Raw genomic sequence first — 19491 nt, 5'->3', positions numbered from 1 at the left:
TCAGTGAGAGCTAAACAGTGAGCACCTATGGACATAAAGATAGGACCAGTAGACACTTTGGACTAGTAGAAGCTGGGGAGGGAGCTTGTAGGTGTTGAAAAACCTACCTATTGGATACTATGCTCATTACTTGAGTGATGGGATCTGTACTTTAACCTCAGCGTCACACAATACACCATGTAACAAAGCTGCACACATACCCACTGTATCTAAAACAAGTGTTGAAACTTTAATTCGGATCATTTAATGTTTTGTTTTGCAATTTCATGTGGTTATTCCTAATAGAATTTATTTTGGTCTGAAACATAGAGAACGAGTTTTCAAAATAACACAATACATCAACAGATTTCAGTAAAGAATCTTTCTCTATGGACTCACAATCCCCCCCACCCCCTTGGATGTAGTTTTATATATAGCATGTATATCTAGACTTTCTATTCTATTTCCTTTTATCAGCATTGTCTGGAACAATATAATTTTTTTTTTTTTTTTTTTTTGTTGAGACAGATTCTTGCTCTGTCACCCAGGCTGGAGTGCAGTGGCCGGATCTCAGCTCACTGCAAGCTCCGCCCCCCAGGTTTACGCCATTCTCCTGCCTCAGCCTCCTGAGTAGCTGGGACTACAGGCGCCCGCCACCTCGCCCGGAAAGTTTTTTGTATTTTTTTAGTAGAGGCGGGGTTTCACTGTGTTAGCCAGGATGGTCTCAATCTCCTGACCTCGTGATCCGCCCGTCTCGGCCTCCCAAAGTGCTGGGATTACAGGCTTGAGCCACCGCGCCCGGCCCAATATAATATTTTAAGTATAGTTTTAATGTATTACATAAACATACACGTTCTCTTATTGCACTTCCTATTCAACACTTTATTGATTATACTTTTGTAATTTAAAATAATATAAGTTCTAAGTATTATCTTATTTGGACTTGTTTGAAATTTCTTTACACTTTTCAAATATTGTATGCAACATTAAGAGCCTACATTTCTGAGTGCTCAAATTAAGATATCACGTGTTCATTTATACACTTTTATGGTTAGTAAATTTTACCTTTTAAACTGTTCTGTATGTTTTTAATAAGCAATAGTTGGAATTTTCTGTTGCTTAATGCTATGATTTGGATATTTGTGTCTACTCTAAATTTCATGTTGAAGCTCAATCACCAGTACTGCAGTATTAAAAAGTAGGGTTGTTAGGAGGTGATTAGACCATGAAGTATTCTCTCTTCCGGATGTAATTAGGGTCTGATAACAGTGCTTGATGGGGTGAGTTCAGCCCTTTTGATATTTCTTCCACTTGCGGACACCTAGAATGCCCCATACATGAGGAAACATTCTTCACTAGACGCTCATTGAACTTGCTGGCACCCTTATCTTGAACTTACCAGTCTCCAAAACTGAGAAATAAATACCCATTCTGTGGTATTTTGTTATAGAAACACAAATAGACTGAGATGCTTAATGCATTTTTCCATATTTTCTAAATTATGTGTAAGAAATTTGTGTACATGTATACCTAAGGCATTTTTAACTGTTAATGAGTTTAATGAAACTATCTCTTCTGTTTCAGCATTAAGACACTGAATATTGTTGTGAGCTATTTATAAATTGGTATGAGTAGTAAACACTAATAGATGACAAAAAGATTTGAAGATATAATTCTTTTCAGAAAGAAAAATCAAGAGATAAAATGAACACATTTAATAATCTATCAATTGAGTGTTAAAGTCTTTCTGTTTAATGATGTAGTAAGTTATATCTTAACTTGATTTATCCTTTGTATTCTTGGGGAAATGCCCCTTTGTCATTTATTAGAATTTTATCTACAGTGTACATTTTTAAGTTTAGAATTTTACAACTAAAAATGGAATAAACATAACTCAAACACTCTATTTTTCCTATCCATTGCTATTCGAGAAGATTTGGTTCATGAAGCTCTGGTTGCTCTTTTTTATATCCTTCCCAAATAACTGGTAGAAAAAAAATAGAGTCATATTGCTGTAGGGAAATAATGACAAATTGCTAGAATATTCCCTTTTTCTCTTAAATTTTATTTCCTTAGTATGTTAAATTAAATACACAAATTCGTCCAGTTTCAAAGATGTCCGAGAAAAGGACTTTGATTCAATTTCATTGAGCTGTCACTGTACTACAGGGCCAGCAATCATGCACTTCAAAAAGTACACAAAGCTCAAAGAATCAAGTTGATAGACGTGGTTCCATGATGCCTCACTTTGTTAATTACAAGAGGTTGCTCAGAGTGTCTTTTTATTTATTTGTTTGTTTGTTTATTTATTTATTTATTTATTTATTTATTTATTTATTTATTTATTTATATTTTGCTAGTGGTCCAATACAAAGTGAGAAATTCACCATCAGCAAGGGACTCTAAAATTATAGGCTTGCCATCTTAGCCACTTTTCTATTATGGAAATACCACGTATGGTGGAAATGATAGCACTCAGTGGTCCACTTCAGAAGCAGACATCTCCCTTCGTCAGTTGCACATTTGTTCTATATTTTGGCAGTGTCATGGAAACCATTATGTGTAAGAAACAGTCATATATAATAGTTCAATCTTTCAAGATTTTTGCACTGTAGAACATTAGACTATGGTCTATCATATCATTTCTCTACATGAAGAGATTAGACCAGAGTTTTTATAAAGATCATTTCCAGTAATATGTTTTAATGGCTTTATACAACCACTATTAAGCAGCTATTTTAATGGCACTTTGCGTTATATGTTAGGTGTACAAGAATGAACAACACAGAAATCATCCTTACTTAATGCTAGTTGTTTAACTTGGTGCTGGCTATCATTTTAGGTTTTATAGGACCACCTCACATGCAGTTTACAAAAATGGGACAATAATTAAATTGAGGATATTTTCAAAGTTTACTAAGAAAATCTGTTTTGATTAAAACTTGTAATAATGAAATTTTAACTTCTGTTTTATAAAAACTCTTGTCAATACATTCTGTTTTATTATAATTACTGCATGTTTTAACTAATAGTAAAAATAATAAATGAAAACTTGCATATTTTCATTTTATATGATTGGATATATCCTTAAATGATGAAAAATTTATCTTTTCTTTTTGTAGAAACCATGTTAGAATAAAAATACCTATGGGAGGAATAAATATTGAATATGCATCTCATGGAAAACAACATATGTTTTCATTATATTCTTAAGGGACTCTAAGGAGTTCTAATTTACTTGCAACTGAACATTAATTCTTTCTTGAGAAGTTCAGTAGTTAGGCCAAAAACATGATGTCTTTTCTTTATAAATATATGCTATAAAATAAACAGAATGAATACATATTTCAACTGCCTTTTTATATTCAGTTCATATTTATAAGACTGTATATATAAAAATGAGTCATATTTTTAATTTTATAAAATGTTTCAAATTTATACATTTGTTTAGTTTTAAGTTTGCTGACTTTAGGTTTATTACAAATTTCTGATAAGCTATACAGTGTTAAATTATCAAATTTCTTTTATTATCAAAAATATATCTCTATACCTAGGTTTTCCAAGGATAAAATAAAATGTTTCTAGATCCTTATATGTGTGATAAAATATATACTATAGCAATCCCTTACTATCTTGGAAATATTTCTCATTGTATTTATATTAAAAACATATTATAATTAGATTTAAATCAAACAATGATATAAGTACATTATGCCTAGATAATGACTTGGTAAAAAAAAAAAAAAAAAAAAAAAAAATCAAAGGACAAACCAGGAATACATATAGAGGAAAACAAGTAAACAGGTAGATTTTTCCATGGTACTTACTTTAGTCAGACATTAACTAAACTCCTTGAAAATGTTTCAGGTAGGAACTGACAAATATTTTCTACAAAGTATTAGACAGTAAGTATTTTAGGTTGTGTAGGCCACATGGCTTCCTTGACACCTACTCATTTTTCTGTGACATTAAGTTTCAAAGCAGCTGTAGATAATATGTAAGCAAATAGGCATGTCTGTGTTTTAATAAATCTTTATTTAAAGAAGCAGGCATGGAAAAAGATTTGATTTCAAGGGCTGTGGTTTGCCAACCCAGCTTTAGAAGCACTATAAGATTTTGGAGGAGAAACAGATGTCCTTGTAGGTATAGTAATGAGGATTTGGGAGGATGTGTGTAGGTTTTATGCCATATTACACTAATTTTTATAAGGGAGTTGAGTATCTGTGGATTTTGGTATGTTGCACGTTCCTGGAACCCAATCTTTCATAGATACCAAACAATGACTACTATGACAACATCTGCATCTAAATTGTGTAAAACAATTTTAAAAGAAGAAAATACTATAGTAACCAAGACAGTTGGGAATCCGGTAAAAAAAAAGACATATGGATTAATGGACAAAAACTAAGACTCCAGAAATTGACTCTCATGTATATCATTGATTGATTTTTGACGGAGTATAAAAGTAATTCCATGAATAAGGAATATGCTTTTAAACACAGGGCTCTGGAACAATTGTATCACCAAGTTTTTCTATTTTTCTTTCCTTCATTGCCAGATAATTTTAAGATGAAGTCTGGAAAGCAGATGAATTAGACTAGATGGTATTTGTCAGTTGAGAAGTTAGAAATAAATTCATTTACTAAACAAATATGATGGCTATGATATTCATGCTAAGATCAGAAAAAAATTGAAATAATCACTGTGATGAAAATTTTAGGAAGCCAATTCAAAATTAATTAGGATTGCCTAGAAGAATTAAGAGCCTAGTTGAGGAATTCCATAAGAATTTTAGTGGAACAAGCCATTATTATGGATTTTGATAAAATACAAGCTGGAAACTGGCAAACGTAGGAATTTAATACATCAACATTTGCTCTTCCTGATCTTCTTTCCACCCTTGTTTATTCTATCCTCTAAACACTGGAGACCAATTCAAAGGACTGGCTTTAGCCTCCAGCTACTGAACAGCTTTGGTTAGTAAGAAGCACCTGCAAAAGACTAGAAGACAACAGGAAAGGGATTGTCTAGTATTGTCTAGTCTCCTCCCTGTCTGTCCATATTGGATTACCTGTGTCCTACTTCCAAAGGCCACAGCTTCTGTAATCTAGAAGCTTTCCATTTTAGGTTCTGATCCTTCTCTTTCCTCTGTCTCTTTAGGCCCAGTGCTGGTAACTATGTTTTGTTGTTATTGCTCTCTTCAGAACCATAAGATCCTTAGTTTTCCTTAAACTCTACTCACATTTTAATAAATAGTCACTCTATTAAACTCTCCCCAAATACCCAATTAGACTGTGTTTATTCGCTGATGTGACCCTGATCAACACAGTGGATAAACATATTGGAAAATGTCAACAAATGCCTTGCAAATGATTTATCATAATGATTAAACGACTAGAAAAGCATGAAAAACTGGAAAGAGATTAGGAGATGTATGTGAGGTCAAAATAATCAAAGAAGAGTTTCAATGGGAATGAAGAATGGGGAGAGTGAAAAGTAGCAAGATTATGTTTTAAAAGACCAAACTTAAGGTTTTATTTCCTAATAATTAAGAATTTGTGTCCTGATTATTTCCAAGAGTTGGCTATAGGATGTATTATTTGAGAGACATTTTAACTCTGCTACATTTACCAAGAACCTTATATGTGGGAAATGATGTATTAGGCATTGTATGTGAGTTATAACAGGTAAACAAGAAGCTATCAGCCTGTAAAAGTACAAGGAGAATGCCACATTTAAATTTGTAATTAATTTTATCATGCATAGGAAATTTTGTAGACAAAATTATATCATATTAAATATACTAAATAGAATGACTTGTTCTTTCATGTTACTGAATTTTCAGCCATAAGTTACATACCCAACCCCTTTAAATGTTGAGGTAATATATGAAGCAAAAAAACACAACCATACATACACAGACACAAAACACTATAAGTTTATCATCGAAGGAAAATTAATTTCACTGTCACAAAGTAACACTTGAAAATTCCACAAGATAGAACTTCTTTAAATAATGAAAAATCTTCTATTTCTGATAAATGCAACTCTTTAAACTTTTTCCTTTTTTACATCCTTACCAATTTGATAGCAATTACAAGGGAAGAAGAGATTAGTGCTTTCAAATGTGCTTTAAAGTAGGAACTGTTATCTAAGAAAACTGGCTTGTCATTAATATATCAAGGCTCTGAATTCAAATTCACAGATATTCTCTCTTTCATTTTTTGTATAGTGCTTTTGTTAAATAAAATACATGACATTAACTTATGTTCTGAATTATATAAAATGAAACATCAAAACTTTAACTTTAAAAATGATACACCATGCCATAGAGGACAGGTAATCTCAATAAAGTTCCAGTGATTTCATCTTTCTCATACAAAAAAATACCACCACCGAAGATACTGTTAGAAAGAGTATGTTATATTGTGTTCAACCTGACAAAGAAGCTATTTCAAGAAATGAGAATAAAAGTTATTTCTAAACTTTGAAAGATCTGTTGTAATGAATTGAACTAGTTCAGTTTCTGATTGCTTGCCAGCAGTATAGCTGTCTCCAACCTACTACTGTATTGATCTGGTAGCCTTTGTGGCAGTGCATAAAGAATAACCATCTGTGTCAGGTACAACAGCAGGTGCCTTCTCCATTGAACTGCTTGCTGCCCTGATTACAACGAGGCTGTTTAGAGCACCTGGTGACCATGACAGGCTCTTTCCTCTCTGTAGAAAAGAAACTCATTTCTAAAAGTTTACTGAACAGAAACTGAGAAACTCACCAGAAATCATCAGCCGTTGAGGTGTCACAATGGATTCCAGTGAAGACAAAGTAAGAGATCTAGTGAAGGGAAGATGCCAGCTTGCAGTGGGAAATTCCTGATATTGCACACTAGGCTGAAGTTCCCGTTTGGACCATTCTGAATAAGTCTTGACTTCTTTATGAAGAGAGGTCATATAATCTATAAAATATGGCCAATCTGGCCTAATTACAGACATGGAGGAAGACATCTGTATTGAAAGTGCTGGAGTTGCTGAAACTGTATAAAATGCAACATTGGTGGTGACTTCTGAAAAATCAGGCATTGAGCCTGTCAATGGTGGCAGATTATTTTTGAGGTCATTTGCAAGTGTAATTTCTGAATATGTCTTTAAAGTAACACCTGGATAACTTCGTAAGTTTAACTCAAAATCTAGAGAACTATCACTTGGGTGAAGTTTGAACGGTGTATGAGATCCTTTACTTTTTTCTATGTCCAATAAGCTGTCTTGATTTAATACCTCAGTGGGGCCCATAGTTATGCCATATTGTCTTATTTTCAATAGTTTTAAAATGTTTTCTGATACTGACAGTTCATCAGTAGTCAATTTTGAAGTCAAATCAGAATTCATCAAATCTGAAGAGATAGTTTGTGAAGGGACAATGGATAAACAAGTCTTATGCAAACATAAATTAACATCCAAATTACTTGATAGGGTAATGGATTCTTCCAAGGATGAGGATAAAATTGTTCTTTTTGCACTCTTTTTAGAAGGAAATAAAGATGGCACTTCTGTGAATGCCACTGATGGTGTTATTTCAGTAGCAGAAGAAAATGAATGCCCAGAAGTGATAGTTTGAGCTCCCATTAGTGCATACCAGCTGGCTAATATCGCTGAGTTCATCCAGAATGTCTCATAAAAGTAGGACTGTTTGCTATGCAAAACTTGATCTGAGAATTCATGAGAGGATTTTATTTCAGTCATAGAACATGTTGCACATGTTTGGCTTAATTCTCTTAAAGAATCAGCAGCCTGTGATTTGATGTTTGTGAGTCTCTGGTTGCTTGAAGCTTCAGTAATAGCCTGATATTCACTGGGAATGAAGGCTTTTGTACCGAACCGGTGCAGAGCTGATGAGTTTAAGATGGTTACCTGTTTAGATATAATTATCTTAGCAGGAAAAATGGGAGACATCGAGGAGCTGAGCAATCTCCAGTGCTCTCTTCTTGAAATTAAAGAAACAGCTGAATATTCTTTGATATCCTCTTGAGCCCCCCTAGAGACAACTGGAGTTGCACTTATGGAGGCAGCTGTAAGCAGGAATCCACGGGAGAGTAATGAGTGTCTGTTTAACTCATTATCAGCCCCTGGAATGCTTCTAATTACTGAAGTCGTTGGGGTAGCAGATGAAGCAACAGTCTGATAGTTCTCAAATAATAAAGATTGTGTAGGAAAAATAAAATCTGACATTAAGGAAGACATGATAAATGAGGTCCTTGCTCTCCTATCAGGAAAAAAGAAACCTAGTGTGGCTGCTGAAGTTCGAATAGGCATATGCGATGCCGATGTTTTGTCCTGGACAATTTGTGCTGGGTCATGAATACCAAAACTCAGGAATCGAGAAGAGGACACATCTGTGGAAGAAAGAAGACTGTGTTTTGCTGAAAGCTCTCTAGTGACACTCAGTTCTTCGAGTAAGTAGCTTTCCAAGGGTGTGCTAATTCTTAACGTTGCCAAACCAGTGGTTGGGAGAATGTCATGCTTGACTATGCCTGTCTGTTTTGGACCTTCAAAAAGGAAAAAGTCAAAAAGATTAGAAAAACGAATTAGAAATGAACCACTTTGGCACTGGGATAAATCTCAGGCAAATTGCACTGCCACCTTACATCCATTATACGCAGACAAATATGGTTCTTTAAATCATATTTCTAATAAAAGTATATGAGGAGGTTTAATGATTTCACAAACTGCATAAATGCAAAGATTCCTATTATTTACACTCCATGGGAGGGCTAAAGTCAGGACAAATGGCATTACACAGAATTGACATATTCCCAACTAAATGACTCCTTTGAATTAGAAAACATGAAAAATTACAACTCCTTTGCATTGACACAACCAATGAATGTTTGACCCATCAGGTTAGAAATGTTAGAAATATTGTTTTACTTCCTCAATAGGCAAAATGTTCTGTTTATATTAGATAACACTATATTTCAATTTAAATTTTTAAAAGAATAGAAATTACATAGATGAAAAATAGACAAGGTACATTTCTACTTAGAATATCCAATAGCCTTCAAAATTATTTTTTCTTAAAGAATTCGTTGCTAAGAACTACAATTCTTACTCTGATTATCCGAAGTGGCATTGACTACATGAAGAGTAAATTTGGAATTTAATATACAATGTACTGTTTATAATATGACATCACTTGATTTAGAAAGTTAAATAATTGGACATGTAAAAAACGGCCTCAAGTTGTTAAAATAATTCACAACAGGAAAATAAGTACATATCTTTTATCTGAGCGTTAGTCAAATAATTTAATAGGAATATAAATTTACATTAATGAATCAGAGAATATGAAGTAAAGACACACTGAAGCAAGTAGCACAATGCCCTTTTAAAACAAAATGTGCTGCGATTGAGGTCCAGTTGTCTATTAAAATTTACACAGTGGACAGTGGAATAAAAACTGTTAGTTTACATTTTTTTACTGATCCAGAAATAGTATTAGCAAACAACATTGCTTAAAACAAAACTTAAAACAGGACACATAACCAATAATGCTCAGTTTTACACCCCTAAAAATCATGTATCTCAGAAAAAAAGATTTTAATAATTCAGAAAATAAGCTTTTACTACACAACTTTTTCAAACTCAAACTTCTTAATATCTTACTTCTACTTACCTTGATCAACTGGATAAGTATCCATTATGGTTGGTATTCTAGTAGCCTTTATAGATGGAAAGCTACTGACCAAAGTCTCAGAAGGGGGAACTGTATATGTCTGTGTGGAAATGGGATCTGTTCTTTGAAAGATGGGAGTTAAACAGGTAATTCTCCTTATTTCATCACCACAAAGAAGCCCAATGGAGCAGGTCTGAAAATTACAAGTACAGTAATTAAATTAATTTCAGTTTCTTTGTTCCTGAGAGAAATTTTAAAGTTTGTTTTGGAATCCATTTGCATTTTCATAGACATATTGGATAGCTCAAATAAAATATTTTACTTGAAAATTAAATCTCTATAGTAAATTTTACCCATATTTCAAAATGGACTCAATCCTTTCAATTAGAGATATGTACAGCTGAATGCCCAAATTTACTCTTAATTCCTTCAATTTTAAGTCAAAATACTATTTTTACATTTGTTTTGAGAATATAGTTTTTCAATGAGGAATTTGTACTACATGGTAATTAATGTGGATATATAAAAAAAGTCACATTACTAATTATAAAACTTTTCTGCTCTAAAAGTAAAATTTAGTTGGAAACTAATGTAAAATGCAGTATCTGCAACAGAACATTTGAAAACATATTCTTGTGATTTGCAAATTATTTTAGTTTGTATTGGCTTGCATTAGGAATGATCTTTGTATATTTTAGTTTGACATGAAAAGGCTATTTCTACCATATCCTATAAAATAGCTTTCACATGAAGAAACTGTGAATGAAAATTGTGATGCTGTATAAATAAGTACAAATGGACCAGAGAGATACTTGTATAAATGTAGAGTTAAAAACTCAGTTATACTATATGAATTATTTTTATTTGTAAGAAAATAATATTTCAAAAATGATTTAAAAATACTAATACATGTCTATTTCCTAACACTAAAGACATACCTAATAGACATCTCTGCTTGAGTGTTCTAATATTTGTTAAAGATTACATCTCATTTTTCAGAACACTTAATTCTTGTTTCAGATGTAGGTGGTGGTTGTTTCACAGTTCCATATTCTGTAGTCACTTTGAACTCACACCAAGAAGTTTGTATAAATGTCAGAGGATTCCTGATGTTAGATAACTGCTTCTCTCAACAAAGAAAAGCCCAAGACCAGATGGCTTTACTGCTGAAATTGATCATACTTTTAGAAAAGAACTAACGCCAACTCTTCTCAAGCTACTACAAAACACTGAAGAGAAGGAAATTCTTCCTTACTCATTCTATGAGACCAGCATTACCCTGACACCAAAACTAGATAAGAACATAAAAAAAAATCCACAGGCAACTATTATTAATGAACCTAGATGCAAAAGTTCTCCCCAAAACACTGGAGAACTGAATACAACAACACATCAAGAAGATAATACACTATGATCAAGTGGGATTTATCCCAGGTATGCAAGGATGTTTCAACATATGTAAATCATTAAGTGTGATATATCAACCAACAATATCAAGGACAAAATCTATGTAAATATCTCAATAGATGCAGAAACCATTTGATAAAATTGAACATCACTTCATCATAAAAACCCTCAACAAATTTGGCATAAAAAATACCTTAACATAATGAAGGCCACAAATGACAAACCTACACCTGAAATCATACTTAATGAGCAAAAGTTGAAACCCTTTCCTCTAAGAACTGTAAAAAGACAAGATGCCCACTTTCAACATTGTTATTCACCATTGTCCTGGAAGTGCCAACAAGAACAATTAGGAATGAGAGAGAAATAAAGGGCATTCAAATTAGAAAAGAGGAAGTCAAACTGACCCTCTTTGCAGAAGACATAATCTTATACATAGAAAAACCTAAAGACTCTACCACAAAATCTCTTAGAGCTGATGAACAAATTCAGTGAAATTGTAGAATAAAAAAATGAACATACAAAATTTAGCATTGTTTCCATACACCAAAATTTAGCATTTTTTCCATACACCAATAATGAACTATCTGAAAAATAAATTAAAAATGCAATCCCAGTCACAATAGCCACACAAAAGAAATACATAGGAATAAATTTAACTAAAGAGGTGAAAAATCTCTTCAAGGAAAACTACAAAACACTGATGAAAGACATTGAAGAGGACACAAATGAAGGGAAAGACATCCCATGCTCATGGAGCAGAAGAATTAATACTGTTTAAACGACTGTATTAAACCATTCTGCATTGTTATAAAGAAATACTTGAGACTGGGTAATTCGTAAATAAAAGAGGTTTAATTGGCTCTCAGTTCTGCAGGCTTTAGAGGAAGCATGGTGCTGGCATTTGCTTGGCTTCTAAGGAAGCCGGAGAAAGTTTACAGTCATAACAGAAGATGAAGAAGGAGTAGGCACATCACATGACAAAAGCAGGAGTAACAAAGAGAGAGAGGAAGAGAGAGAGAGAGCCAGGGAGGGGACGGGTAGGAGACACACTTTAAAATAACCAGATCTCACAGGAACTCACCAACTGTTGTGACAACAGCAGAAACTGATGAGGGATCCGCCCCATGACCCAAACTCCTCCCCTCAGGCCATACCTCCAGCACTGGGATTACAATTTAACATGCGATTTGGGCGGGGTCAAACATTCAAACTATAAGAATGACCATGCCACTCAAAGCAAACTACAGATTCAAAGAAATCTCTATCAAAATACCAATGATATTTTTCAGAGAGATAAGAAAAACAATTCTAAGTTTATATGGAATCACAAAAGATTCTGAATAGCCAAAGCAATCCTAAACAAAAAGGACAAAGCTGAAAGCATCACCACTCTCTGACTTTAAATTATACTATGAAGCTATAGTAACTTAAAACATCATGGTATTGCTATAAAAACAGACACATAGACCAATGAAACAGAATAGAGAAGAAAGAGACATATCCATATATTTACAGCTAGCTGATTTTTGACAGAGATACCAAACGTTAGAGAAAGAATGCTCTCTTCAATAAATAGCACAGGGAAAACTGGATATTCATATGAAGAAGAATAAAACTAGACTCCTATCTCTCACCATATAGAAAACTCAACTCAAAATTGATTAAAGACTTAAGCCTAAGACCCCAAGCTATAAAACTACTAGAAGAAAACATAGGGTAAATACCCCAGGACATTGGTATAGGCAAAGATTTTTATCAGTATGATCTCAAAAGCACAAGCAACAAAAACAAAAATAGACAAATGGAATTGAGTTAAACTAAGAATCTTCTGCATAGAAAAAGAAACAATTGACAGAGTCAACAGATAACCTGCAGAATGAGAGAAAATGTTTTCACACAATGCATTCGACAAGAAACTAATATTTATAATTTTACAAGGAACTCAAACAACTCAAAAACAATAAAAAATACAACCCTATCAAAAAAAAGTGGACAAAGGGCATGAATAGGCATTTTTTCAAAAGAAGACATACAAATGGCCAATAAACGTATGAAAAGCTGCTCAATGTCACTAATCATCAGAGAAAAGCCAATTAAAACCACAATGAGATATCATCTTACATCAGTTAGAATGGCTATCATTAAAAAGACAAAAAATAACAGATATTGGCAAGGATGTAGAGAAGAGGGAACCCTTATATGCTTTTGGTAGGAATGTAAACTAGGACAACCTCTGTGGAAAACAGTATGGAGATTTCTCAAAGAACTAAAAAAATAGAACTACCATTCAATTCAGCAGTCCCACTACTGGGTATATATCTAAAGGAAAATAAATCATTATATCAAAAAGATACATATATTAATGTTTATCACAGCATCATTCACAATAGCAAAGATGTGGAATCACCCTGTCAGTGAAGACTGGATCAAGAAAATTGTAGTATATATACACAATGGAGTACTATTTAGCCATAAAAAGAATTAAGTCAGGTGTTTTGCAGCAATGGGGATGGAACTGGAGGTCATTTTCCAGTGTGAAACAACCCAGGCACAGAAAGACAAATACCACATGTTCTCAGTTACAAGTGGGAGCTAAATAATGTGTACATATGGACATAGAGTGTAGAAAAATAAAAACTGGAGACTTTAAAAGGTGGGGGAGGACAAGGGGGGTGGATAATGAGAAATTACTTACGGGTACAATGTCTGTTATTGGAGTGATGGATATACTAAAATCCCAGATTTCATCACTATACCATATAGTCATGTAATAAAATTGCACTTGTAACCCTTAATTTGATACAAATTTTTTAAAAGTTAAAAGAGAGAATATTAATGCTCCCAACACACACAAAATATATCTTCAATATTATGCGAATTACCGATTTTATCATTACACAATGTATACATGCATTGAAATATTACTATGTATTCCATAAATATGTACAATTATGTATCAACTAAAAATAAAAGAACAAAAGAATGAAGTTTTTGTGTATAAAAACCTAAACATTAAATGGAAAACTATCCACAACAAACAAAAACACAAGAACGACAGGATCCATTACCCTAATGGATACAGAATGCATGTAAATTAAGCAAAAAGAGAAGGGGCTGGGTGGTGTTTCACTCCTGTAATCTCAGCACTTTGGGAGGCCCAGGCGGGCGGATCACGAGGTCAGGAGATCGAGACCATCCTGGCTAACACGGTGAAACCCTGTCTCTACTAAAAATACAAAAAATTAGCCAGGCGTGGTGGCGGGCACCTGTAGTCTCAGCTACTTGGGAGGCTGAGGCAGGAGAATGGGGTGAACCTGGGAGGCGGAGTTTGTAGTGAGCCGAGATCACATCACCGCACTCCAGCCTGGGCAACAGAGCAAGACTCTGTCTCAAAAAAAAAAAAAAAAAAAAAAAGAATAAAAAGAGAATCTAGAAATGATAAAAGAAACAGCAAGAAAAATAATGGAATCTTATTTCACATCTTAAAGACCCAGTGATTTTTTCTTTTCTCTACTCTAAAGTAAGCAACAAGCCCTGGAAAGGTTTCACAGACTAAGGGAAATGTGTATAAAACTAGGTAGAGATCAGAATGCCAACATACCAGCTTACAATGAAAATGTAGCTGTTATACAGCTAATAAATATTTCATGGCCGTGGTCAGCAGTTTTCTCCCAAATCACAATCAGAAGCCATTATCGATTACCTTGAAAAATTGCCATCACAGAATTAGGGAATCATCAAACCCTCTCTGTCAGCATAGCTATATAAGAACAGGTTTTCTTGATGAACATTATATCAGAACATGTAGAATTAGGTGATTCAAACATTTAATCCCGTAAGATATTACTGTAAGAATGATCTCATTAACAGGTCTGAAATATTTGTTCATTGGTTAAAGCTATCTATCCTTATTCATGTTAACATTGGTATTGCCAACATTTGTCTTTATGATTCTGATATGCTAATAACGTGGACTACTAAATCATGAGATATATTACCACATTCATTATTCCAGGTTAAACTTAAGTTCAGCAGAAAAGAAGCCATACTTTCTCTTTCCTAGACTGCATGCCCAGGCTCACATCTATTATGTTCTGTTCTTGAAGTTTAACTCCCAAAGGCGAATTCATTTTCTCAATTTTGAAGTTGATAGCAAATATCTGTTTATGGTCTCCAAGAACTAGCAATGTATATAATTGTATTAAATGTTCCTCCAAGTAGATCATAACTATATGAACTTTCTCTCCTATCTATTGATTCTATGAATGCATTCATTGGTCATGTTAATACAAATTCTGAATATGTATATACATACACTCACTCACACACACCCCCCAATGCATGTCAATACAATTTATCCGAGAGAAATTTCTGTATCTTCCTTAGTTAAATCCCAAACTGTGTGGCAAAGTTTAGTACAGGTTCACTAAAGCTATTTCCTCCTACTCTTGGATTATATGTCTCAGTTATTTTTTGTGACCAAGTGACTTAGTTCTAATCAATGAAATGTGAATGGCCATTATGTTTGCCACTTTTAGATCGATCCATAAAAGTCTGCTATGTATGAACCTCCAACCTCTTCACCCTTGTGACTTATGAAGACACATGATAAAGATGATGAAGCCACAAAAAGGAAACAACCTTGGTCCCTAAATCTCTATCTGAAAGACAATAGCTGAAACTGAACACTCATTTGAACTTGATTTGAATGAAAATATATTCCTATCATATTAATCTAGTGAATTTTGGAGGTTATTTTTATAGCAGCTGTCATTGCCCTAACACACACGCAAAACTTTGCCTCACCTGATATTTCTGATAATATTCTTTAACACCGACAAGGAAATAAAACCAAAAGAAAACATCTCAAAAAGGGCTGGGCATTTCTTTTTCTCGATTGCTTGATTTCACAGGGCAGATACAGGAATTTCAAATATTTAGGTTTGCTTTAACTCAGTAAACATTTAACTTACATATTTTTTAACTTCATGCTTACTATAATTTATTTTACCAATCTATCTCTTTTCCTCATTGATTTATCTGCAAAACAAATATTTAGTGCCTACTACAAATAGCATAATGAGTCACTGATATGTATTAAAACCTTAATAGGTACCAAAATGATACAGTAATTTCTATGAAACATAATGACTTAAAAAAACTATTTTCTTTGTGAATCTATATTTGAGAAAGAACGTGCAAATAAGATCTTCTGAATTAGAGTTTTATGAGAATATGGTCATCTGCTTTCACATGGATATTGTATAGCCCTCTATGTCTTCACTCAACAAGCGTTTATTGATCAGTATCTAAGTGCCAGTGACTGTTGTAATTGTTGGAAATGAATTGGTCAACAAGATAGACAAAGTTTCTCCATTATATACTTTGTATTTTAGGAAATAAATTTGAATTAATTAATTAATATCAATTAGTGATAAGTGATTTTAAGACAAAATATCCCAAAACACATAATAAGGAAAAACAGCAAGGGTTGTTTTGGAGCCAGTGGCCAGGGAAGTCCTCTCTGAACAGCGATATAAATTAATGTGAGTATTTTAGGAAAGAGTATTGAAGGCGAAAAGAATGGCAGTGCAAAGGCCTGCAAGCAGGAAAATGCTTAGTATGTTTACGCAAAAGCAAGATAGACAGTTAAAGAGAATAAGGGAAGGCCATGTAGGTAGAAGTGAGGTCACAGAGGTGATTAGAAACCAGATAATGTGGTTTCTTGTTGTTGTTGAATTTGGAATTGATTCTGAGAATTATGGGAAGCCTTTGGAATATTTGAAATGAGAAAGTTCTGATCTTATTGATATCATAAAAAGATTACTTTAGATAATAGACCCTCAATGGAGTTTGGGTTTGGGGGAAGAATAGAAGCTAAAGTATATTTGGGAAGCAGGCAATGGTCTAGGAAAGGGAAATGATTTGACTGACCTGGAGTGGAAATGGTGAATATAGTGAGTAAAGTTTGTATTCAGGATATATATGGAGGGCAGAGCCTATAATATATATGCTGATAGACCAGATGAATGGGGTGAAAACAAAAGGAGTTTAGTGAATGATTTGTAAATTTGTATTCCTATCAATAAAGTAGAAATAAAAATTAAATAAGGTGAGCAAATTTACTAAATTAAAGAAGACCATTTACAGATTGGAGGATAGATCACAATTTCTGTTTAAGTATATTAAATTTGAGAAGCTTATTGGCACTAGATATGTAACAAGTTAAAAATATGCGTCTCTCTTGAGAATTATTCTTAAATAATTTCAATAAAATAAGAAAGTATGGTTTAATGAAAAGCAGTGTTATCCTGTAGTCTTGTCTAATTTTCTGATAATAGAGCTAGAAAATGGCACAGCCAAGATTTTTACCCAAGAAGTGAGACTCCAGAACCCACACTTCAAACCACTGTACTATATTTTTGATACATGAAGCATCATCAAGATTTGTTATCAACAGTTCTATGCTAAAGTCGATTATTTTAGGTAATAAAACTAAAACAATCTTCTACTCTGACAGTCTAGTTAACAAACACCACTGTCAATTAAATTTAATCATCACAAACCATGTTTTAAGATCTGCGCAACAGTTTCTATTATCTGAATTACTTTACAATCTTTTTTTTATTATTATACTCTAAGTTCTAGGGTACATGTGCACAATGTGCAGGTTTGTTACCTATGCATACATGTGCTATGCTGGTGTGCTGCACCCATCAACTCGTCATTTACATTAGGTATATCTTCTAATGCTATCCCTCCCCCTCCTCCCCACAATAGGCCCCAGTGTGTGAGGACCCCCTTCCTGTGTCCAAGTGATCTCATTGTTCAATTCCCACCTATAAGTGAGAATATGCAGTGTTTGGTTTTCTGTTCCTGCGATAGTTTGCTGAGAATTATGGTTTCCAGCTGCATCCATGTCCCTAGAAAGGACACAAACTCAACCTTTTTATGGCTGCAAAGTATTCCATGGTGTATATGTGCCACATTTTCTTAATACAGTCTGGCACTGATGGACATTTGTGTTGCTTCCAAGTCTTTGCTATTGTGAATAGTGCTGCAATAAACATACGTGTGCATGTGTCTTTATAGCAGCATGATTTATAATCCTTTGGTTATATCCCCAGTAATGGGATGGCTGGGTCAAATGGTATTTTTAGTTCTAGATCCTTGAGGAATCGCCACACTGTTTTCCACAATAGCTGAACTAGTTTACAGTGCCACCAACAGTGTAAAAGTGTTCCTATTTCTCCACATCCTCTCCAGCACCTGTTGTTTCCTGATTTTTAATGATTGCCATTCTAACTGGTGTGAGATGGTATCTCATTGTGGTTTTGATTTGCATTTCTCTGATGGTGAGTGATGATGAGCAATTTCTCATGTGTCTGTTGGCTGTATGAATGTCTTCTTTTGAGAAGTGTCTATTCATGTCCTTTGCCCACTTTTTGATGGGGTTGTTTTTTTCTTGTAAATTTGATTGAGTTCTTTATAGGTTCTGGATATTAGCCCTTTGTCAGATGAGTAATCCAGTGGACTATTAGTATATTTCACTCTATTTACGGTAACATTTGAAGATAAAATGTTGTGGTTTATTCTTATTTTCTACTTGAAATAAGGAGTACATAATATAGAAAATAATCCAGCATACTTCACGTGACTTGTTCCTCTTCCGTTTGTCTTTCCAGCCATGAAATGGAGTGGTTTCATGCCACTGCAGACCTCTGTTTACCTCACTAACTTCCAGTTATTGTCAGCTCTTTTTTTTTCACCTATATATCCAATTATCTCTATTATTTAAGTGTTAGAAATGGTTTCTGTTTTCCTCATTAAGATATTAACAGATTCAGTATTCTATAAAAGATACATGGCATATTTCTCTATGTGGTCATCTAACTTGATTGGGAGGCAAAAGGCAAAGTAGGTGGCAACCAGAAAGTGAGAATAATATTCTGAAGATATCATTTACCCATAATAATAAAAAACTCTAGTAATAATCAAATATCAAATGTAAAGAATACTTTGCTCCAAAACAGGTAATATTGAGATACCTTTGCGCTATATTACTGGGCTAGATAAATATTTTTGTTTCTAGGTTTTTATAAAGATTTTTCCATACAAAATCAGTATGTAGAGTTCATGGTAATAATTATAGTTTTTAATGACATTCCTGTTGTTATGCCAAATTGATTTATATGTCTTTTCCAGCATACTACCAGTGCCCCTAGGCATTTTCCACTGAATGGCCAGGGTTAATTGATGACTTGCACATACTGATGTACTTGATGGTCAGTAAACATTTATTGGAAAAAACTAAGAGAAACATATTGAAAACATGCATTTATCTAAGTACATACATATTTTTCTCTTTCCCTTTCGTAGATAAATGTATTGAAAGGAATATTCATTAAATCATCTCAACTTTTCATTCTTTCC

The 19491-nt window shown here is 33.6% G+C and overlaps 1 protein-coding gene across 1 annotated transcript in view; it reads right to left on the bottom strand.

Moving 5' to 3' along the window:
* Positions 1-19491, bottom strand: part of EYS (eyes shut homolog) — a 1801461-nt gene that overhangs the window by 879675 nt on the left and 902295 nt on the right. The window contains exons 20-21 of the mRNA XM_026455461.1: positions 9649-9841; positions 6755-8521 (exon numbers count right to left, since the gene is read on the bottom strand). Of these exons, the coding sequence (XP_026311246.1) occupies positions 6755-8521; positions 9649-9841 (1960 nt within the window). The remainder of the gene's footprint in view (positions 1-6754; positions 8522-9648; positions 9842-19491) is intronic.

Source organism: Piliocolobus tephrosceles, chromosome 5, assembly GCF_002776525.5.
Source record: "Piliocolobus tephrosceles isolate RC106 chromosome 5, ASM277652v3, whole genome shotgun sequence".
NCBI lineage: Eukaryota > Metazoa > Chordata > Mammalia > Primates > Cercopithecidae > Piliocolobus > Piliocolobus tephrosceles.
This window is presented reverse-complemented; position numbering and strand designations above follow the sequence as displayed.